This window comes from Coloeus monedula (assembly GCF_965178545.1).
Source record: "Coloeus monedula genome assembly, chromosome: 20".
Lineage (NCBI taxonomy): Eukaryota > Metazoa > Chordata > Aves > Passeriformes > Corvidae > Coloeus > Coloeus monedula.
This window is the reverse complement of record NC_138800.1, coordinates 6450667-6472857: the sequence shown is the minus strand read 5'-3', so window position 1 is coordinate 6472857 and position 22191 is coordinate 6450667. Positions and strand designations below refer to the sequence as shown.

Genomic DNA, 22191 nt, shown 5'->3' with positions numbered 1-22191 from the left:
GGCTTGGTCCTGCTCCAGCAGCGGGGCCCAGGGATGGTCCCGGCTCTCCCCTGCCCGTGCCACTGCCACCTCGCAGGCAGCAGCTTGGCAGGTTTGGGGGAAGCCTCTCTGTAAAACCATCTGGGAACACGTCACCCTCCCGGAGCGCCCCCTCCCCACGCCTGTGCCAGGTCCCGCTGGTGGGGACAGAGGAGGAAGAGCGTGAGATGAGTAAGGCTCAAACCCTGGCACGAGCAGCACCCGACGCCAGGCTCGGCGGGACGTCGCTTTTTCCAGCACTGCCCACGGGAACCCCTACCCGTGCCTGGTGTGCCCCAAGTGGGTGGCTGGCAGGGTGGGCAGTGCAGTGACTTCGAGGTGACAGTGGCATAGGGGGAAGAGGTGCAGGGAGCTGGGGAGAAATGGCAAAAAGTCGGGAGTTTGCAGGGAAGAGGCAGCACTGGCAGTGCCTCCGCTCGTGCTGGGCTCCTCCTGCCCTCCCTGGGACGCTGGGAGAGGCCTGGGGGCTCTGCTCGCCCAGGGAAGGGGGAGCAAAGCTCTGCTTGGCCGGGCCCTGCACTCCATGCCCACGGCAGGCTCCTGGCAAGCAGGGCCACGGACCTGTCCCTGAGGTCCCACGAGTGGCTCCAATGGCTGCATTGGGGTGTGGAAAGGCACATCTAGGGACAGGGGTGACATCCCCCCTGCCAAAACACCCAGGCTCCCGGTGCTGCTGGTAACACTGGTGGCTGTCCCCAGGGCCCTCTTGTCCCAGGCAAGTGGCACAGCTGCCACCTGGAGCCCGGGCTCACTCCATCGTCCCCCTGCCCAGCAATAGCAACTGGGCAACGCTGTTTTGGGGGAAAAAACAACTCCCCTGGGCCACGCGGGGCGATGGAAAAGGAAACTCCCCAGCACCAAGCTGAGTGAGAGCTGGGACGACATCAGCCAGTTTTGTCTCCAGGCTCACCTCTGCGGGCAGCCAAGGAGTGTGGCTGCATCCCAAGAACAGACCTGGATCTGCCGGAGAGGCAGGGGCCAGCCCGAGGGCATGTCGCCAGCGGAAAAGGAGGGAGAGCGCAGGATTCCCCAGGCAAAGCCCTCCGTCCGGTGTGGACACGCCGTGACAGCCGCGGGAGCCGCTTCCCTCCTCCCACCACACCGGGGCCAAGCAGGACCTCCCTCCGCTGCTGACACAGGCACCTCCTGTGGACAAAGGTCGCGTCCATCTGTTTTTATTCATTTATTTAAACCGCTACAGCAGCTACCCGGCAGGAGCCATCTTTATGCAGCCCCTGGGAAAGGGGCAGCTACTGCAGCACCACAGCTCAGGTCACCCATCCCTCCCCGAGACTCACCCGAGGGAGCTGCCTGCAGACCTGGGACCGTGCTGCTCACTCGCCACACCCTGGGCTTCTTCTTCCCCTTCCCTCTTCCCGGGAGCTGCCGGTGCCTCCCTGTGCCCCGGAGCTGCCGGGGGCCGCAGTGCGGGCGGGCGGGCGGGCGGCCACGGCTGCGGTGCCTCCCCCGCGCCGGGAAACACGGCGGAGCGGGAGCTCAGCGATAATCAAACAGCTACCGGGGGCTGGCGAGCGCGGCCGCTGCCGTCCCTGCCCGGCGGCCCCGGCGCTCAGCGCGGGGAGAGCACAGACAAAGGCTCCGGTGCGTTGTCACAGCCGGTCGCCGCGTTCGGCCACAGCTGCAGCTGCAGCCGGGCGTGCAGCCCCAAGCTGCAGCACTCGCCCAAAAACCAGCTTCTGGTGTCCCCGATGTGGTCACCGAGGGGTGCAGACACCCCACGCCTTCGCAGAGGGTGTGAGACAGCCCACGTGAAGTGGCACAGCCTGCCAGCACTGCCCGAGCCCTGCCAGCCCCACAGGGCAAAGCCGCTGCAAGGAAACAGCCACATCCTCCTGCCACCATCACCATCGTGCTGCTGGCGTGACCAGCAGCAAACCAGAGGGTAAAAACACGGCAGGTTTGAGAAACGCTCACTTCTGCTGGGCTGGTTTAACCCACGGCAGCTCCCAAGGCTATTCCCAGCTGAGTGAACACAGGAAGGGCTTCAGCAGCACAGCATGCTCCGGCCCTTGCAGAGCTGACATTGCGCTGCCCCGCTGCTCAAGCAAGAGGAAAATTAATATTTTTCACCCAATTTCCCTTTCACCGACTCTACACCCCCAAGCCATGGTTAGAGAAGCTCTGCTAGCACGACCCTCTCCTGAGACTGGTGCCCAGCGCTGAACTGGGCAGAAGCTGAGCAGGACACCTGCACCTGTAACAGCAATAAAGATTTTCGTGTGCTTCTGGATAATACAGAGCCAGAAACAGTGACAAGTTTTTCTCACTCACAAAGGCACTTCATAGAGAGAAGATTCAACACATGCACACTGAGCCATCAGGCATTTCATGCCTGAAGCAAACACCAGCCCTGGCACTGCCAAGGATGAGAGTGTTTTTCCAGGCCCAGACCAGCTGGAAGCTTGGCTTAACAGATATTAAAAACCAGGAGTCTTTGGGGTGGAAAACTGCAGGAGCTCTGTGCTTTGCAGACACTTACTGTGGCTTTTGAGCAGGTATTTGAGTCTCTGAAAGCACCTTGCACACAGAGCAGCATCACCCTCCTGTCCTCAACCCCCTCCTCAATGTCACACCCCCACACTCGTGTTGCCTGTTACCTATATATGCTATATACATAATAATATATATTTTATATATATATATATATCTGTATTATATACTCATGTATACAACAAAGCTGAAAAAGAAAGGGGAAAAAGAACCATTTAGCCTGGCCTGGGTGTACACTGAAGAGCAGAGTGTGCAGCGAGCTGTTCTCTGATCCCTCTGGAGGCATGGAAACAGTGATGTTTCACAGGACGGGTGGCTGCACCTGGCTCACCAGAGCCCTTTTTATTACAGAGCCCATTCTCAAACCTCCCCAGCCCCTGGGCGCTCAGCCTGGCGCTGCGCGGGGCAGAACCGTTCCAAGAATTCCAGGTAGGCTTTCTTCTGCGCCGCAGCCGCGGGGATGAAGTGCCCGCCGGGGTGCGTGAGGACAACCGGCTCCACGAAGCACTGTGCCAGCTCCCTGCTGAGGGGTGCTGCGATGACGGCGTCGGTGTCCCCCACGATGTGCAGCGTGGGCAGGGCGATGGGCTCCCGGTAGAAGTGTCCGTGTGCCGGGGCGCGGCTGGCGAACCCGGCCACCAGCACGGCGAAGGCCACCGGGAAGCGCGGGTCGCCGCGGGCCCGCAGGGCGCACACCATAGCGGCCAGCGCCGCGCCCTGGCTGAAGCCCAGCAGCCCGTCGAAGGGCCCGTGCTCCGCCAGCGCCGCCGCCACGGCCGACAGAGACTCCTCCAGCCCCGCCGGAGCTGCCGCCGCTTCCCCCGCCTCGAACGTGCCGGGCCCAGAGAACCACCAGCCGCGGGGGGGATCGTCCCCGTCGGGGTCGTCCTCGGCGCCGGCGGGCAAGGGGTGCGGCGCGTCGATGGCCACCAGCTCGGCGCGGCCGCGCAGGGCCTTGCGGAGCGCGCCGGTGCGCTGGCGGAGGCGGCGGGCGCTCTGCCGGTACCCGTGCAGCGCCAGCAGCCGCAGCGGCCGCGCCTCCGCCATGGCCGCGCCCCCGAGAGCGCCACTTCCGCCTTCCGCCTTCCCGCCGAAACGCTGCGCGCTGATTGGCCGGAAAGGAGAGAGAGCGCGGCGCGCCTTCGCTGAGGTGACGCACGCCCCCTGGCGGTGGGAGGTCGCCGGAGGCGTGAGGACGGGGCGGCACCGACGGGCGGGACGCGACCCCCGGCGCGATCGCGGCGGCCGCGGGCAGGGCCGCAGCACGGCCTGGCCTTGAAAGGGGCAACTCTCCGCGGGCAGCGGTGTGTTCACGTTACGGGGTGCATCCCCATTCATTCCAGCGACAGTAGAGGGGGGTCCCGGTGGTGCTTACCCAGGCGGGAGACATCGGCGATGCCCCCGCCTCTGCCCACGCCGGCTCCCAGAGCGCGGCAGCTGCGGCTGCACTCAGGAGGCTGCGGGGCCTCCGGTGCTCGGCTGCTCGCCACCCTCGGGCGGGGCGGGGGGCGCGGGCGGCTTCCCCTGCAGGGAGAGGGAGGGTCAGGGATGTCCCAGCCCCAGCCGGAGCTGCGATGAGCCAGTCCGTGCTCAGCCCACAGCACCGCGTGGGCCACTCCGGGGGGAAGCCCCGCTTTCCCGGGGAGCCGCGGGGCTCGGCAGGCGCTCACGCCGCCAAGGGCTGGGGGGACCCGCGTGTCCCTCCTCCGGGCCGGGCTGGCACTGTCCCCGTTACTGTTCGATGGCAACGACACCACGGGGTGGCGCTTTTGGTACGCGGCACCGAGCACCGAGTGGCACCGAACGGCACCAGGCACCGAGCGGCACCGAGCGGCACCAGACGCCGAGCGGCACCGGGCGGCACCAGACGCCGAGCGGTACCAAGCGGCACTGGGCACCGAGCGGCACCGGGCGGCATTGGGCACCGAGCGGTACCGGGCACCGAGCAGCACCGGGCGCTCAGCCCGTCCCGGTGCTCTCACCGGCCCGAGGGACGGAGCGGGGACCCGGTGACCCCCCCGCTGCCCACCTGTGCCGGCCGCCCGCGGCGCGGGGGCTGTGTGCCACCGTGGTTCACCGTCCAAGGCCCCAGGGACTGGCTGGCGTAGAAGTCCATGGGATAAGGCTGCTGCCACTCGACGTCCTGGAGAGCCACAGCAGCCTGCGGAGAGGACAGGGCATGAATCCCGAGGGGGGCCTGCAGAGGAGGAGCTGGTGGTGCTAGGAGAGGTCCCAGCATCCAGCTTGGTGTGCCGAGGAAGGCACTGCTGGGGCAAAGCTCAAGGCACTGGGAATCCCACTGGTTTCACAGAAGATTGGATACGCCAGCAGCACGCCCGGACTGTACACGGAGCACAGATGGAGAGAGGAGGGGACGCTGTCTGGCTACAGGGACATCCCCAAGCCTGCTCTGGTGCATCAGCCCAAGCCAGAACTGGTCCCCCAAAACGGAGAGGGGTGCTCACCTCATAGGGTGTCAGCAGTGGCTTGCTGAAGGCTTCTCCCCAGTCGATGGAGAGCCGGGGACAGGCTACCTGCACCCACCTGGAAGGGAAATGTCACAACGGTGATGAGCATTTTGGGAAGAACAAGCCACAGTGAAGCCCCTCAGCTGCACCCCTTACTGTGCCAGCACCACCCTGGTAAGGACAGCCATGTCCCTTCCCTGCCCCATGGACACAGCCATGTGCACAGTGACAGCAGGACACAGGTGTCAGCAACAGCTTCAAACAGGAACTGGACAGGGATGGGGCACCCTGGGGCTGGAGAGGGGCCAGCAGCACTCACACATCCACCTCTGGGAAGAGCTTTAACTTGCTGGGGAAGATCTCAGACAGCAGCAGCCGCACGTAGGGCCGGCCCAGGGTGCGGAGACGCAACTCCAAGTGCTGTGGGGGGAAAAAGGCACCTGGCAGGGTTAGGATCCCCCAGCAAGCCCCCCAAGCCCTGCCCACAGCCCCTTCCTGGCATCAGACCCTCTGTGGGTCCCAGCTCTGCCCACGGCCCTGTCCCCTTGGCAGTCGTAGGCCAGGCGCAGTGTCAGGGAGTGCGGCCATGGCTCCGGCTTGCGCCCAGCTCTCCCCAGCACGTGCCTCAGCCTAATGAAGTAATTACTGCTCAATGACAACAATCTGTTCTCGTTAGCGGCTGCCTGCCCTGGGACACCCGCCTGCCGTGGGCTGGCTGCAGCCAGAGCTTTCAGGAGGAGGAGAGGGGCCAGAGATGTCCTTGTCCTCTGGAGCCGGCACTAATCACCCCCTGCCCAGCTGGCCCTGGCTATGCCGGTGTCCTGCCCGCTGCGGAAGAGCAGCTGCTGGGACTTTGCTGTCCTGCTCTGCCCACTGCTCCCTGCACTGCCTCAAATTTCACCTGTGGCTACCCCAGAAGTTCTGGGTGTGAGCAGGACCACCGTGCTCAGAGGGCAGAACTCTGTTGTCCTGCTCCCCTCACCCAGCCGGGGTGCAGAAAGCGCCAGCACCGCAGCTGAGCAGAGGCACTGAACCTCATTGGAAGTTCATCCAATTAAAACAAACCCAGCCAATTAATTGCCAAGCTGTCTGGCAGAGCAGGGGGGTTCTCCAAGACTGGCCAGCTCTCCCCAGGAATGGGTTTAATGAGCCCTTGTCCAGCCTCCCTCATCTGCTGCTAATTGCCCACACAGATCGGGGCCAGTGGCCACCGATGGGTTGCCAGCAGTGCCACATCCACCCTTGCCCTGGCAGCGAGGACACCAATGGTACCATTGCTCACCAATTCTTCCCCCCACCCAACAGCAGCACCGGGTGCCCTGGTGGGGACACTGGGGAGGGGGCTGGTACCTGCAGGATGCTGGGGGAACCCTGACGCCCCAGTGTGCCCAGGATGAGGCCCCAGCAGCGGGCACTGGTGGCAGTGCGGATGGCGTCCTGCCGGGCGCGGTGCATGCGCTCGTGGCTGTAGTGCTCCTGGGAGAACACTTTGCTGTAGGGATCGTACCTGCAAAGCACAGCCAGGCTCACACGCACCCCTCATCACCTGCCCCCCCTCCAAATGATGCCCTCATTAGCACTAATTGCCTCCCACAGCATCTGTCCTCCTGGCTGATGCAGGACCCAGCCGGCTTGTTAGGGGACAAGGACAGGGAGAGGGACAAGTGTCCCACCACAGCACCCCAACACCCAGCACAGCCTCGGCTCCGTGCTTGGCTTCACACTCAGCTCCCCCCCATCCTGGCTCATCAATTATGAAGAATTCTTTGATTTGTTGCTTTGTTTGATGAGGAGAATTTTAATCAAATCCCACTCGGGTTTCGGCAGCTTCACCAGCGCCATAAACCTGACGTGCGCCTCCCGTTCGTAACAAACGACCTACTAGGAAATTCAGATTCCTCCAAATGGGCCCAGCCTTTCACTCCTGATATTTCATCTGCTTTCAGCGGCCTCATCATCGCGCTTTATGGCCTCTGCCTGCTGCAGCCGGGCTTTAATGGCTGCACCTCCATGAGCTTTCACAGGTACTTGTCAAAATGTTTATATTCAGACGGAGTAAATGGCTGGTGTTCATCTCCCCCGAAGCACCTCCTCACCCACCCTGTGGCCTCTCACCTGCCCATGCCTGCTGCAGGCAGCTACCTGCCCAGCCCTGGGGACAGCTGGGGAAGCTGGGGTGCTCCCCACCATGGGATGGGAGTGGGTGCCTGTACCTGTATGCAGGTATCCCAGGGTTGGCAATCATGATGGACTCCAGGTGGAAGCGGCCGTCGCCCAAATACCTGCCGAGAGGGGAGGGAGAGCTGTGGCACTGGGGAACAGCAGCACCCCATCCGTGTGTCCACTGGTTTCCCAAGCTGCAGCACAGTGGAGATGCCAGGAATCCAAGCTCCTGTGCTGGGACCCAGGGGCAGCGGGCATAGCCAGGGCTCCATGGCATGGCAGGGCTGGAGAGGCAGCCATGCTCGGAGCAAGGAGGGGTGCTCACACCGGCACGGGGTGGCTGGGAGCTGCTCCATCTCAATGGCTGCTTCTAGACGTTGCTGCTTCCATTTCTAATCGGATTTCCAGTCAGCAATTACATTTCAAAGCCTTTCATTCAGCTGCCCTAATGGAGTGAGGGCTTGGAAAATGAATTCAGACGTAAAACTTGACTAGATTTTGCCCTTAATTGGAGAATGACATTTTGGGAGATCAAAGCTAATTTGTCTGCAAAAGTTAGCCCCAGAGACGGTGCAAAGAAGAAAATAGTAATGCAGGGAGGATGCAGGTAAGGCCAAGTGCACCTGCACGGGTTGGTACTGCACCACTGCTCCTCTGCCAGCTGAAAGGACCCACTCTCACCAATGCAGTGCCAGTGTGGCTGCCCCTGCCTGCTCCTGATGTCCTTGGAGAGATGGGAAGTGGCTCAGGATGAAGCCAGAGCTCCCACCAACCCCACACCCAGCAATCCTGAGCCTGGCTCCCTGCACGGCCATGCTTGGAAAGGCAGCAGTGCTGTTGGCTCCCGGCAGTGCAGGCAAGAAGCTCAGCAGGGCCCAACCCACACCTGGGCTCCCCGGCTCCCCCCAAGGGTGGGGTCTTTGTATTTATTTATTCTGCGGCACACTGTATTCACAGTACATTAAGCATTTCCATTACCTAAAATAATTAGGTGATAGGAAGCGAAGTGCTCCCTCTAATTTGCTGTCCTTAAATAAAATTAATGTTGCTGTGATGTTGGGCCCCGGCCATTTGTCTTTTCCAATTATCCACCCGCCCTTCCATCTATTATCTATTCTGATATACGACTCAATTATTTCCTCTGTGCTACAAGCACACGCCACTTAAAGCAGCACAAGGAGCTGAAGGGGGCCCAGCCCAGCCTGTGGATTGTCCCTCACCACCTCCTGAAATTGCACAAAACCAGGCAGAGGGTGCAGGAAGGATGACAAGCCTGGGCCAGGCAGGAGGGTGCTGAAGGACCCTGGGTACTTACACAATGGCATCTGTGTCCTGAGCAAGCCGGGGTGACGTACAGCCCAGGATCTCTCCTGGGGACAGCGGCTTACACTGGGGCACACACACCTTGTACTGGGAGCGCAGCTCCTGTGACACTGCCTGTGGGAGATGTGGGGTCAGCAGGGACAGACCATGGCACAGAGGGTGGCTGAGGACCCCTGGGAACACCCCAGCTCTGTTGTGTCCCAGTGGAGGGGAACCAGCCCGCTCTGGGCGGCCCCGGGAACAGCCTGGTGCAGCCAGGATGCTCAGCGAGGCTCAACCAACGTATCAATTAAAAGACAAGGGAAAAGGCTTAACGCTTGGATAGCCCCGTGTTTAGATAGACACGGCTCAAGAGGCTCATTCATCTCCTCCCATCCTGCCCAGCCGGCCGTTCAGGGGCAGACAGACAGACCCGCCGGAGCTTCCCTGGCCGCTGCCGGCACTGCATCAAAATGCCAAGTGCTCCAGCGCCTGCCCTGACATTTCCAGAGCAGCTCCCGGGGGAGCTGGGGAGGGGGTGCCGCCATGAAACATTGATCAGAGTTATTATAAAGTACTTGATCAACATTATGGCAGCAGCACATTATTGCAGCGACTCGTCAGACGGGAACCAGCTCCACCAGCACCCTGGGGCAGCCGCTCCCAGGGCTGAGCCAGGGGAAAACTCAGGGGGAGACAAAAGCCAGGGATCTCCACCTCACCTGCAGCGTGGAAACGAACTGGATGGTGCTGACCAGGGCCAGGGAGGTGCCTGCTGCGAAGTTGAAGCGAATGGTCTCAAGGAAATGGGATGCATCGATCTTTATGTCCACGAACACATAGAGCATCTTCAGCCCCTGCGTGGAGTCGATGGGAACTGGTGACGGGAAGAGACAGAGTCTGAGTGTGGGGTACACTCCAGTGAGCCCCAGGCTTTTTCTGCCTGCAGCTGAGGGATAAAGCATCCCTATGCCCCAAACTGTCCTGGTATAGGCAGAGTGGGCTGTGCCATCCCTCTGCCTGTGCTGGCACCCAGGGCAGGGGGTGCAGACAGGAGCCACGGAGAGCACCCGCTCATTTCTCTCCAGATAATGGCAGCCTGGGGAATCAATGAACACAAATCTAATTACCCCTGGTGCTAAGAAGCCTTTGTCACCACGATTAAGTGAATAATTAAAGTACACAGAGTCCACATCGATCTGCAGCTCCGCATTCACTTCCCATTTTGGTGCTCTTTGCCTGATCACAATTAAGTGCAAATTACTCCCTCCTGCGGGGCACGTGGGGCCAGGAAGGAGCAGGAAGCATCCGTGTGCCTCACCACTGGCCACCATGGTGACAGGACCACCATGGGCAGCTCAAAAGCAGCCCAGCATCCTCACAGCAGCCCGTGGGTAACCCAGTGTGCCCTGTGACTCACCCAACTCAGAGCAGGCAAGGGCGACAAGGCCATGGGCAGCAGATGGCAGCTGGGCTGGTGACAGTCAGCTGGGCAGTGCCAGCCTGTCCCTGCAGGGAGCAGCTCTAGCTGATGTGACTCCCATTCCCTGGAGCAGCCTGATGGATATGGCCCCTTCCTCCCCTTCCCGCTGTTCATTCATGAGCAGCAGCCTACAAACCAGGAGTTTTATACTCCCTGTTCCAGTGGTGCCCATAACCCTCCTTCCATAACAAAGCACCTAGCACACGTATTTATCACCACAAACGCTCACACCGACGTGGCTTTCAGGACAGAGTTCTCAACTGGGGAGTCAGTATTTCATACAGAGCCTGATGCAATTCTTCAAGCCCATTTATAGGGCCCCATAAATGTCCAGGAGGGCTGCCAGGTGCTGGGAGCGTGGCGGCAGTAGGGATGCACACGCCTGCCATTCACTGTGGCAATTCTGCAGATCCACCTTAAAACCCAGAGCGTCTTATTGTTATTTTTGGGCTGATTCCATCCTGGGTGGACTTCAAAGTTAGCAGCATCTGGGACAGCAGCGCAGTTTCCATGGCAACTGGAGCCAGAGTACTGTCCGCCTGGGGAGCACACAGCCTCCTCCTCCTCCCTTCCCCGCCCAGCCTGCACTGTACCCGCAAAGCCGCCTTTCCCTGCCCCGGGCCGAGCGGGACCCCCAGGCCCTCGCTCTCCTCTGCCATCATTCCCTTCCTCATCACTCCACAGAGGCCAGGTGGGGGGGCAAGAGCAGCCTCATCTCTGCTGGCAGCTCCTGGGCCAGCGGGGTCCTGCCAAGCCATGGCCTTGCTGCTCTGCTCTTGGGCACAGGGCTGGATCCGATGCTGCAGCCGAACAGGATAAGCACGCCCTGCTGCGCCCAAAATCCTGCCTGTGAGCAGCCACCCAGCCAGCCTGGCCCCATCCAAAGCCAGCAGCTGAAGCTGAAGAACAGAAATCCCGTTGGGAAGGGATTAGCCTTTGGCACTAGGTCTCCGAGCTGGCATCGAGAGGGGTGTGGAGTTGCTCGGTGTGGCACAGTGGCAGTGGCACAGCCTCCACAGTGCCACACATGGCCACCCCAGCAGCACCCCGGGGCTGAGTGTCACCTACTCAGGCAGCTGTGTCCATAGTGCACCAGGAAGTCAGCGCCCAGGGCCCGGGCCGTGTAGTCGTCCACGCAGCAGGCGCCGTAGGTCACGTCGCCCATCACCACCGCCTGTGCATCCGTGAATCTGTGGGAAGGTGCAGCATTGAGGGTCACAGCTGTGTCACCACAGCCCAGGTTCTGCCCCCCAACCTCATGGCATGTCACTACCAGGGGACCCCGCGCTGCCACCGAGCCTCGCGCCGAAGAGGACAAGCCCTGGCTACTCTCCGAGATGTCAACATGATTAAGCTGGAGAGCGGTAATCCGCCTCTTCAATTGGGTAAAGCTGTTTGCAATTCAGCGGATTATCCACTCATCAAACAACACGCTGCCAGATTCCTAATGCTCCAGAGGGGAGAGCAGCAGAGGGAGACCCAGCACAGCGTGGTGCCACCGCTTCCACCAGCCAGCCCTGGGGACAGCAGCCACCAGGATGAGCAGAACAGCTGTCCTGGCATCCCTTGCGGTGCCAGCCAAGCCACCATCACCCCATGCCTGGGTACTGTGTGAGCCAGTGAACCCAATCTGCGCCTGGCTGTGTCACCCCTGGATGCCAGTTTGGCCAAATTGGGTGACCCCCAGAAGAGCTGGTGCTTAAATGGCACTTGGAAAGGAAAAGCACCAAACTACCACTGCTGCTGCCCACTACCTCAGCGCTCCAGTCCAAACCCACCTGGCACCTGGCAGCCTGTGGGTGAAGGGGCACACACCAGCACTGAGCAGCAAAACCAGGGCTCTGGCATGATTCAGAGGCGCCACCTTTGTGGGTATTTTATTGCACCATTTTGGGGGATTATTAGCTTGGCTGCCTTCCCAGGGACCTGCTGCGGCAGGATGAGAGCAGGTATCGCGATGACAAAGCCCTGCGCCTGGAGGGGCTGCTTAAACCAGATGCTAATTCCTTATTTACTCGAGGAGGCCGCACCAGCAGCTGGAGCTCGGTGCCAGCGGGGTCCCCCCAGCTGCTGGCACAAGGTTGGCGTGAGGGGACCAGGGAAGGAGGAGGCCCTGGCACAGAGTCACCCCCTCCAGCACCCAGCGCTGGCTGGGGGCCAGGGTCCCGCGCTCCCCCCAAGCGCCAGGCAGGGAGCGTTACGTCGGCGGCAAGAATAGAAATGGTGGGCAGAGCTGGGCAGATGGCAGAAGGTGGAGAAATGGTGGAGCGTGCTGAATATTAACAGCTCCGGCCCATCCGTCAGCGCCCGGGGAGGGGGACAGCGGAGTAGCTCTGCTGGAGCACCCCCGAGGAGGGGGCACAGCCATCCTCACCTCCCGCATCCAGCCTGGGCAGCTCCCACTCCACACGGTTTTCCAGGGGTTGGGGATGCAGCTGGGGAGCGTCAGAAGATGGGCTGGATCCTGCCAGCACCCAAATCCCGCGATTCCTCACAGCCAGCGTGGCCTGAGTGGGAGGATGGCTCCTCCACTGGCCACGCCGTGGGGCTGGGGGCTGCCAGTGAAGGTTCGAGAAGGCTCTTCGCACCCTTTGGAGCCTCCAGCCCCCTCCTCTAATGAGAGGTGATGAGATGAACATGAATCAGACTCCACACATCTCAGCAAAAGTGGAAAATTATTCAGCTCCTTAAGATTCAGGATGGGGAGGTCTGACTCAGAGCGGCAGCCAGCGCCGCTTAATTTTTTATAGATTAAAATGTATGCAAATTGGCCCAAACCCCAGAGAAAGTCCCTGGGGGTGAAGAGCAAGAAAGTGAAATAGCAACGGTGGAAGGAGGAGGGCAGAGGTGCCCGTGGCCCTGTCCGGTGTGCAGGGCTGCAGCTGGGCAGGGAGAGACGGGGCTGAGCCCTGTCCTGGCCACGGGCAAGATTCCTCCTCTGGCTGCAGGGAGCGGGGTCACAGCTGAGCAAAGAAGCCACGGGATGATGCTTGGTGAGGAGGGAACCCAATGAATGGTGCTGGCAAGGCCAGGAGCCTGGTGGTGCTGCAGAAGAGGCTCCAGGACGGCACACGCCGCGATCACCCGCTCCGGCTGGGCTGGACAATCGAGCGGAGCCGTAATCATCTCCCGAGACAAATCAAAGGCAAGCGCCAGGGCCTCCCCTTGATGTTTTAATCAGTTCGGTGTCGCCAGAGTCTTTCATCAAACTACAGAGGAAGGAAATGTCAATTAGCAGCCACCTGCCTCCGACACGGGCTGGGGAACTGCTCACCAACCAGCCCGGACCAGGACGTGGACAAGGGGCAGCCACGGGAGCGTCCTTGTCGGCGTTTCGTGTCCCTGGAAGTCGTAACAGCCGCAGATGGGTCCCAGCAGCGTGCTGGCAGTGGTGACAGGGATGTCCCCACCCAGCGCCTAGACACTCATTACAGCTGGGAGCTCATGAATATTGAACACGTGGGGAGGTTATTCATCTTTTACGTCCTGCAAACCCCGGCTCATTCTGAAAAACCGCCTGGCCTTAGCATTTTTCTCATCTCCCCCTAATTCATTATCTGCTCCTTTAAACAGATGGCTCCCAAAATCCCATTTATAAAGCGCCATGCTCAGCACTGGCAGGATGTGCTCCAGGGCGGGCCAGGTCCCGGCCACGCTCCCAGCTGGGACCCCCAGGCCCTCCCAGCCCGGCTCCCCAGTGCAGGATAGAGGCAGCAGCAATCAAGGGACAAGTCTGGGGGCTAAAAATGCTGGGTCAGAGACATGCACACACGGGGCCTGCATGTCTCCAAGCATGGGGTAGCCAGTCTGTGTCACCTGAGCACAGGCACTTGGCTGGAGCAGCCCTGATTTATCCCAGCCCCTCGAAAAATGAATGAGAGCATTTGCTGCTGGCAGGAGCGCAAGGTCCCTTGGCAGTGTGTGAATGATACAGTGCTGGTCCTCAAGCCATGAGGCAGAGCTGCTCTCCCCCAGCAGGGACGAGTCCTCAGCCCCTGTGTGTCCATCAGCCCTTGGTGGGGAGGGGACTGAGGGGACTGGGCTGAGAGTGGCCAGTCCTGGCACCACGGGGCTATGGGAGGATGGAGCCAGCACTGGGATGCCTGCATGTTGTGCTGGGAACAGGGACATGGTGCAGACTGCCCCTTGCTTCACAGCCCCCTGCCTCACCTGCATGTGGCCCTGCACATACCCCACAACCACCCCATGATCACTCCACAAACCCCACACCCACTGCCTGCCCTGTGCCCAACGCCAGCGTGTCCCAGGACACCCGTGGGGGCTGAGCCCAGCTCCAGCTGAGGACAGGGCACTTAATTAGTGGAGAAGTCCATCACCAAGCCCCATTACCAGACTCCCAGCTTCATTAGCACAGGAAGGCTGCACATAATTAAAATAACGAGTTTGCGATTTTATTGCAATTGGTGCTGGAAGAGGCCAGCTGCAGCTGGGCAGTGACGGGGCCTCACAGAGCTTCTGCAAGTGGAGCAGGATGGGGAGAGGTGGCTGTCCCCACAGTCCCCCAGGGGCAACCATTTCCAGCTGGGTCCCCTCCCCTGAGGGGACCTCCCACTCTGTCCTCACTATAGGTGCCAGGGCAAACACCACCATCCCAAGGGGCATGTCCCAGGGCACCCCAGTTTTGCTGGTCCCGTAGCAGCAAAAAATCCCAAAATAAGGCATACCAAGGGCCGGTGCTCGTTGGTTGTAAAGCCACCATGACCCTGTGCCTGGATGGTGCCTGTCCCCTCTTCACAATGGCCAGGCCACAGAGCTCTGTGGGATATGAAGAAGTGGCATGGGGCACATGGTGATGGGCACCACACCTGTGCTGGCACATCCCAGCCCTGGGAGGTGACAGCCCTGTAGACCCCACACATTCCACCCTGCCCTATCCCCCTGGTGCAGCCACCACCCGGGTAGAAGGTTTTGAACATCTCCAATGAAGTGAGAACTTCATTCCTCCTAATGATGCTGTTGTGTGGTTAATGACAGTGATTAAATTCCCTTGCACAGCGTGCACCCGCTGCCAGCGCCTCCAGGTTGTGCTTAAAGGACAAGGGGAGAAGGGAAGACAGCGCTGGCCAGCAGAGCCACAGCACTGTGCAGCTGAGGCCAGATCCTGACCTGTGCCAGTGTCCCAGGCTGGCCTTTTGGGACCTCCTGGTGATCCTGCCAGCTTCATCACAGCATTCAGTGCCACACTGCTCAGTGCCACATGGCAGACTTGCCTAGCCAAGGGACCCGGTGCCTGCTGGCGCTGGGAACCTGCTGGGCACACCAGCCATGGCGCCGGCAACTGCTGGGCACACTGGTCATCAGGGGCTGTTTTGTCCTGGCATTTCAAGCTCTGCCACAGCTGTTGGGCTGGGCACACAGATGTTTAACTCTTTATTGCTCAACCAGGACCCGCTGTCACTCCAAAAAGTCCCCATATGCTCCTGAGTCACCAGGATGAGACTTGGATGGTCTGCGTGCCTCCAGCACTGCCTTGCACGGATCTTCTTCATTGGGAGTTGGGAGGTGTTTAAAGCTGTGGCAGAGCAGCCTGTGTTGGCATCAGGACACCCCTGGGCCTCGCTGCCACTACCCATCCCCGCCACTGACTAGCAGGAGCCTCTCACCCCATCGTGGCACAGGAAGACAGAGGGATCAGCAGCTGCGAAGCCTGACAGCCGACTTTATTAACATGGAATTGAAAGCCCAGCTGAGAGCCCAGCTGATCTGTCTGCTCCAGCCCTGGCAGGGAGGGGAGCAGGGGTCCACTCCTGGCTGCACAGCCCCCAGCTGCAAGCTGGTGGTGCAGGGGGACACGACTGCCACCTTCCCGGCACGACAGCGGGTGGGCTGGGGGGCTGCCCCCTCACCGAGCCGTGGTCCGAGCTCCCCCCACGTGGCTCTCCACGCTGCCGCCCCCCAGCACGAGTTTCCCTCTGCCGAATTACATCAGCCGTGACAAATGGAGCCAATTTGGAAGGTGCCGGGAGCGTCGTGATGCGGCGCCGGCAGCGCGCAGACCCCGGCCCTGCCCCCCCCCCCCCCCTTCCTCACAGCCGGCTTGCCCCGGCACAGCTTTGACAATGACAAACCTATTAACGGTAATTAACTGGCCTCACACCGGTCAATGCTCCGAGTGCGCTCTCGGTTTCAAAGGCTGCAGGCTAAGAACCCCACGGCGCCTCTGATGCTTCAGCTACATCTTCATCCCCCACAGCCCCTCGGGGCTCGGCAAGTGCCAGTGCAGAAGCTGGGAAGCTCAGACCCCTCCCCTCCTTACCCCACGGGGCTCCTCAGGGGCCTGCTCACTCCCACATGGCAGTGAGGGACGTGGTGACACCGCCAACCCACTGCACGGGGACAGACAGACGCAGAGTGAGCACCGTGTCCTCCCCGAGCCGCCTGTGATGCGGGGGAGTGAGCCACATCCCCGCTCTCGGCTCTCCCCAGCACCACCAGGCCACGGCACAAATATTCTATTAAAAGGCAGCTCCAGCAGAAGGGATAAATATTCCGTCTGAGTGGCAGCTGACACGGCTCCAGTTCAACCAGAACACACAGGGGTGGGCACTGTCACCCCAGGGGCACCAGCCCCGGGCATGGCTCTGCAGCCAGCAGCAGAGAATGTAGCGGGAACTCACTCCCCAAACTCCCACCAGCAAGGACAGGGCAGGAGGCTGTGGGGACGGACTGGGGAAAGGGGCTGCTTGCTGAGCAATGCCCCCCGTGGGCACAAAGGTATTCCTGTCACGCTCAGCTCTCACATCCTCTCTGTCACCAGAAGGGGACACCAGCCCGGAGCTGATGGTACCCCAAGCACCTGCCCCCAGCCTGGCCACGGCAGCCAGAGCACGCGGCTGCAGCGATTCCTGTCACGTCGGAGGCTCATCCGGCCCCAGCACTGGGTGAGGAGGGCCAGCAGGAGCGGGCGGCCGAGCTGCAATTCCACATTAATGCTGGCGATGAATATTAATAGCAGGAAGAGGCAGGAACTAACGAGGCCACCTGCCGATTCACACCTCACCTCTGGCAGTGTAACCGGTCCTGAGTGTGTCCCCGAGAGAGTGGACACAGGGCTGGGCTCACTCCTGCCCACAGCCACAATCCTCTGGCTGGCAGTGCTGGTACCCAGCACAGCCACATCCCAGCCAGGATCACGGATGGCACCCAGTGCTCTCAGTAAGGGACCGGCAGTGGGGTGTCTCTGGGTGATGCATGGTGGCAGCGAGGGAAGGATACGGCCCTCCTGCTCAGCCTTGAAGCCATCCCACATCCAAACACCATCCCATCAGTGCCCCCACATCCCCTCCCTTGGCTGGGCACCTCCACCCACGCAGCACCCACCTCCCACCAGCACCCCTCACCAGCCCTGTGGAGCACCCCCAGCAAAGAGGGCGAGTCCAGCAAGGACTCCAGCACCCCAGAATCCACCCGCACCCCGGCATTCAGCACCCTGGAATCCACCATCCACCGGGAAGTGGGGCTTAAGGTTTCATTCAGATAAAAGAGCCCCTTAATCCACTGCCTTTGAAGTCGGAGACATGAAAGCGGCTGGGTGCCAAAGCCGGAGAGGAGGCAGCTCCACTTAAAGGGACAAACCCACGCAGAGCTGCCCCCATTCGCACCCATCCCCTGCCCCCCGTGCCCATCCCCTGCCTGTGCCCACCTTCCCACCCGGTGTGGGGCTGCCGCGATCCCCGCGGGGGAGACGACGGCAAAGCGGGGACAAAGCCCGCGGGCACGGCTGCCTTCCCACCCGGCACGGCAGCGGCAGCTTGGCTCAGGGTGGGGAGGCGAGGCTGCCAGCCCCGGGAAGGCAGCTGCTAATGAGTGCCACGACCCCGATGGCAGACGAGGCACGAAGCGCTATTAGCACTAATTCATTGTGCTAAAACGGAGAGGGGCTGCGGAGGGGGCTGTGGTGGGTGGGGAGGAAGGCAGGCGCGCTCGGCAGGAAAGAGATCACGGCCAATTTCTGCAAGGTGCCTGCATCCACTGTCACTGCACAGCCCAGCTCCTCTCCGGTGCCTCAGCCTCGCCTCTCAAGCGGCACAAAAAAATCAAGAGAGGAGCTGCAGTCAAGGGGTCACCCAGCAGGAGTGACCCTTTCCGTGCTATCACCATGGCCTCAAGCCTCCCCAGCCGCAGCAAGGCTGCCCCTGAGCATCTCCGTGCTGGGCAGCGTGGCTGCACAGGCAGGACGAGGCCATGGGGGAGGAGGACGGGTCCGTGCCGCAGCGGTGGCCCCGCTGCCAGCCCGCCCCTGGCTGTGCTGCCGTGGCGAGCACGCGGGCACCGGGCTGGCGTCAGCCGGTTGTTAACACGGCTGCTCCCCAGCTCCAGCACCCCCGCGGGGGCCCCGGCACGCTGAGCCTGTCAGCAGCTCCCAGCACAGCAGAGAGGGAAGGAGAAGCCAAGCAGCGAGGGCTGGGCTGGCACCGTGCCGGTCCCTGTCCCCAGGGCTGGCAGCAGGTCCCCGTGACCTGCTGCAGGGCTGTCCAGCTGTGCCCAGCCAGGCTGTGGCCCCACGAGGGCAGCCACAGCATCCCCTCATCCATAGCCCTGGGCCTCATCCTGCCCAGTGGCCACTCTATTCCCAGCAATAGCCCTCACCCCCTCCCCAGCCCTGGAGCCCAGCAGGGAAGCAGGGAAAAGCCGTGGTCCTACCGCTCAATGATGTCAGCGATGGTGCAGGCGAACATGAGGAGCCCTTCCGGCATCTGCAGGGCCACTGGGAAGAGAAACACCCACGGGGTTAGGAGGGGCTGGAAGGACCATCCTGAAGTGAGGATCAGCTCAAGGTGCAGCCACAAACCACCCTCCCCAAACCAGGCAGGCGTTGGCCAAAAATCTGGGTGGCTCTGGCAGCTGGGGTGCACACCGTCCTGCCTTGGGCTGTATCCACTCTCCCTGTGCACACACCTCATCCCTCTCTGAACCTGCTGACACTGCTGGTCTCTCCCGCTTCCCACAGTAATGACTTCCAGATTTTAATTATGTGCTGCACAGGAAAAGGTATTCTTCTGTTTATTTTAAACCTGCTTCTAATAATGTAAATGCGTGCCCCTGGTTCTCCTGGTACAAGAAAGAGTGAACAATCATCCCCTGTTCAGCCTCTCCACATCATTCACAATTCTACCTCCCTATCATATCCCCCTTCGTTCACCTCTTTTCCAGCTAAAGGATCTAAATCTATTTAATCTCTCCTTATACAGAAGCTGCCCCAAACCTTTGATCATCCTCGCTGCTCTTCTCCACACTCCCCTCTCAGCTTCTCTCCCCATTTCAGGAGGGTGGCCAGCAGCAGCCGCAGCATTGTGCCTTGCAGGAATTTATTCAACAACAAATTATGTTTCCTCATTTGCTCCCTCCTCACAGCTCAGAACAATCCCTCTTCCTCCAAAGGCCAGCAGACTGCCCAGTGCCTGGGGCCCAGCCAGGAGCCCCCCACGGGGTGGTGGGGAGGAGCAGGGACCACGATGGAGGAGGTGAATGGAGGAGGCCCCATTAATCCTGTTGTTTCGCCTCCCAATCCCACTAAGATATTCCAGCTTCCATGCTATCTATCCAAACATTCCCTCCAGATTCCCCTCCAACAAAGTCCCCATGCTGCCAGGCCCAGCCTGCTGGCCAGTGTGGAGCTGTGTAAAGGCTTGGCTCAAATCGGGCTGATCCCACCCTGCTCCAACCCGCAGGGCCCAAGGGAAGCTGCACGTGCTCTGCCAGCCCCTGCCTGACCTGGCAGGGATGAGGGCTCTGTGTCCCAGCATCCCCCAGGCCATTTGAGACCATTTTGGCCCATTTGGGGCTGCCCTCCACCCCAGATCTGCAAACAGGGGGTTGGCAGGAGGCAGCTGGCTTGCTCTCCACCATCACAGCACAACGACAAGGGGTGCCCCCCAGACCCCCCCACCCAAACCCCACAGCAGGCAGGGCACAGGCAGGGCAGGCTGCAGCCTGGTGGGAGGCTGCGTTCCCCCAGCAACGAGCCCCTGGCTGGTCTCTGCACACGCGGATTTTTAAATCCCAGCACGGCTGGCTGGCTGATGGGCTCTGCTCCCAGCTCAGAAGCCTAAATCCCAGCCGCATATTTACATTTAATTAGGAGGTGCCAAGCAGCAAAACACAGCAAGGAAAGCCAGAGCAGCACGGCTGGGCGGCCTCGCCATGTCCTGATGGGACACGTCCAGCCCTGACTCCCACACCGCAGCTGGAATGCACCGGGCAGCTCCACACCCTCCAGCCCTTCGGCATCGCAGCCGGGAGCAGCTCAGCTTCCAGAACATCCCCCGTGACGCCTGCCGGCCCTGCCAGCTCGGTGGCAGCAGGCAGAGACGTTCCCAGGTGGATACAAAGCATTTCAAATCTGGCTCCGCCACACGGCCCCACGAGCAGCCCCTGCCTGCGCGTGAAGTGAGGGTGGGGATGCCGCTGACACCCGGGGATGGAGGGGGAGGCTCCGTGTCCTGCTCGCTGTAGTTGATCACATATTGCTCAGTGGGATGCACAGGCTGTGCAGGGAAAGCCCTGGCACCGCTCCTGAAGCCTTCACAATCGTTCCCCGCTCCTCTGGGGCTACACAACCCTCTGAGGAAGGTTCAGAGCCCCCAGGACCCCGAGGAAGGTTCAGAGCAGAGAGCAGCATGGCCTAGCTCCCTGCCAGCCCCGCCCCGGTGTTGTGGGGCTCCCTCTTCCCGGCTCCGGCAGCGTGTCAGGAAAGTGCAGGGAGAGAGGAGAGAGGCAAGAGGAGCACAGCAGGGACCTGGCCAGCATCCCAGACACATCTCCAGGCTGACAGGTCCGCACAGCTCAACCTGTCCTGTCCAATGTGATTATAATCCAGAGATACAGATCTATTAACCCCCCTCGAGAGGAGGAGAGCTCGCCAAGACAGAGCCTAAACACGCCGGGGCACAGCAGCAGCTCGGCCCCACCCCTGCCCCATGGGGGTCCCACTGCGGGGGAGGGGCTCAGCAGCACAAACCAACCCCAAAACCGCTCATTCCCCGGGTCAGCGCTCACCCTTCTTGGCCTGAGCCTGCCGGATGCGCCAGATGGTCTTGGGGATCTCGAAGTTGTAGTTGGGAGGCAGGGCCTCCGCCGCCTCCCGCAGCTCCGCGTTCCCGAGGATCTCCTCGGGGATCTGCTGTGCCACGTGCCGCGCGGGGCCTCGGGCTGTGGGACAAACGGGGGCACCCAAAGGAGGGATCAGGAGGGCACAGCAGCCCGCACCCCACGGGCCACCAGCATCCTTGCTGTCCTCATGTCAGTCCTTGGGTCCAGCGGGAGAAGGGTCGCTGTGCTCAAACCCCTAGGGACAAGCGGGGAAAAGGGGTGGGGTCCTGCCCTTCACGCTGGGGGCAGATTGCTGGCGCTTTTTTGGGGAACAAGGCTTTTTTTAGCCCAGAAAGCACCGCTGTAACTGTGTGAAACGCTGTGAGTGCAGCTGGCTGTCCGCACACCGAGGGGACACCACGCACAGCCCCTCACGGCTCATCCGCCAGCACCCCGGCAACACCCTAATGCGCCCCTGTTTCCCCAACAAGGGGATCCCGTTATCCCACCAGGAAAAAGCCACCCAGCGCCGGGTGATCCATCCCCGGGAGCCTCATCCTGAAGCCGCCCCCCGACAGCAGCCGCCCCCCTACATCTCGGCGATGCCAGAGTGCGGCGGGGGAGTGACAGCAGGGGGATTATTCACTATTTCCAGCCCAACACCGGCACTCACGAGCCACCAAACCCTCCCCGCACGGCCCACGGGACAACCGACAAAGGGCCAGCTGGGCCGGGCCGGCGGCGGGGGTGGCCGGGCCGGTGGCGGAGCCACCTCCCGCCGCCGGCCCGGCCTCCCCCGTCAAGGCAACCAAAGCAGCGCCCGGTAGCGGCACCGGGAGCCCCGCGCTGACCCGGTCCCAGCCCACCTTTGGCGGGCACCGGGGCCGCGCTCTCGACCCGCACGGGGGCCGCCATGGCTGTGGCGCACGTGGAGGCGGGAAGGCAGCACTAAGCGATCCCCGCGCGAGGCCGAAGCAGTCGCCGGCCGAGAGATCGAGCGGAGGCGCGCACCTGCGGGCCCCGACGGGACGGGCGGAGCGGCGGGGACCGAGCGCTCCCGCCACGGTCCCGACGGGACACTGGGTGTGCAGTGGGGTGTGACAAGCGCTGCGATGGCGGGGCTGTCCGCCCTTCACGTCGGGGACGTGGTCCCGCCGCATCCCTCCCGGTGCT

General features: G+C 61.6%; 2 protein-coding genes across 2 annotated transcripts; both read right to left on the bottom strand.

Annotated features, from left to right (window-relative positions):
* Nucleotides 1-2579: 2579 nt before the first annotated feature.
* OVCA2 (OVCA2 serine hydrolase domain containing) lies at nucleotides 2580-3888 on the bottom strand (the record flags this gene model as incomplete). The annotated part of the gene is made up of 1 exon (XM_082294480.1): nucleotides 2580-3888. The coding sequence occupies one exon, from the start codon at nucleotides 3886-3888 to the stop codon at nucleotides 2911-2913; it is 978 nt and encodes a 325-aa protein (XP_082150606.1). The 3' UTR covers nucleotides 2580-2910.
* Nucleotides 3889-3940: 52 nt separating this feature from the next.
* On the bottom strand, nucleotides 3941-21933 carry DPH1 (diphthamide biosynthesis 1; the record flags this gene model as incomplete). The annotated part of the gene is made up of 12 exons (XM_082294479.1): nucleotides 3941-4074; nucleotides 4580-4711; nucleotides 5016-5094; nucleotides 5338-5438; nucleotides 6369-6525; nucleotides 7232-7300; nucleotides 8497-8618; nucleotides 9206-9360; nucleotides 11035-11156; nucleotides 18631-18694; nucleotides 20986-21138; nucleotides 21885-21933. 12 exons carry the CDS (start codon nucleotides 21931-21933, stop codon nucleotides 4000-4002), a joined length of 1278 nt encoding a protein of 425 aa, XP_082150605.1. The 3' UTR covers nucleotides 3941-3999.
* Nucleotides 21934-22191: the final 258 nt, after the last annotated feature.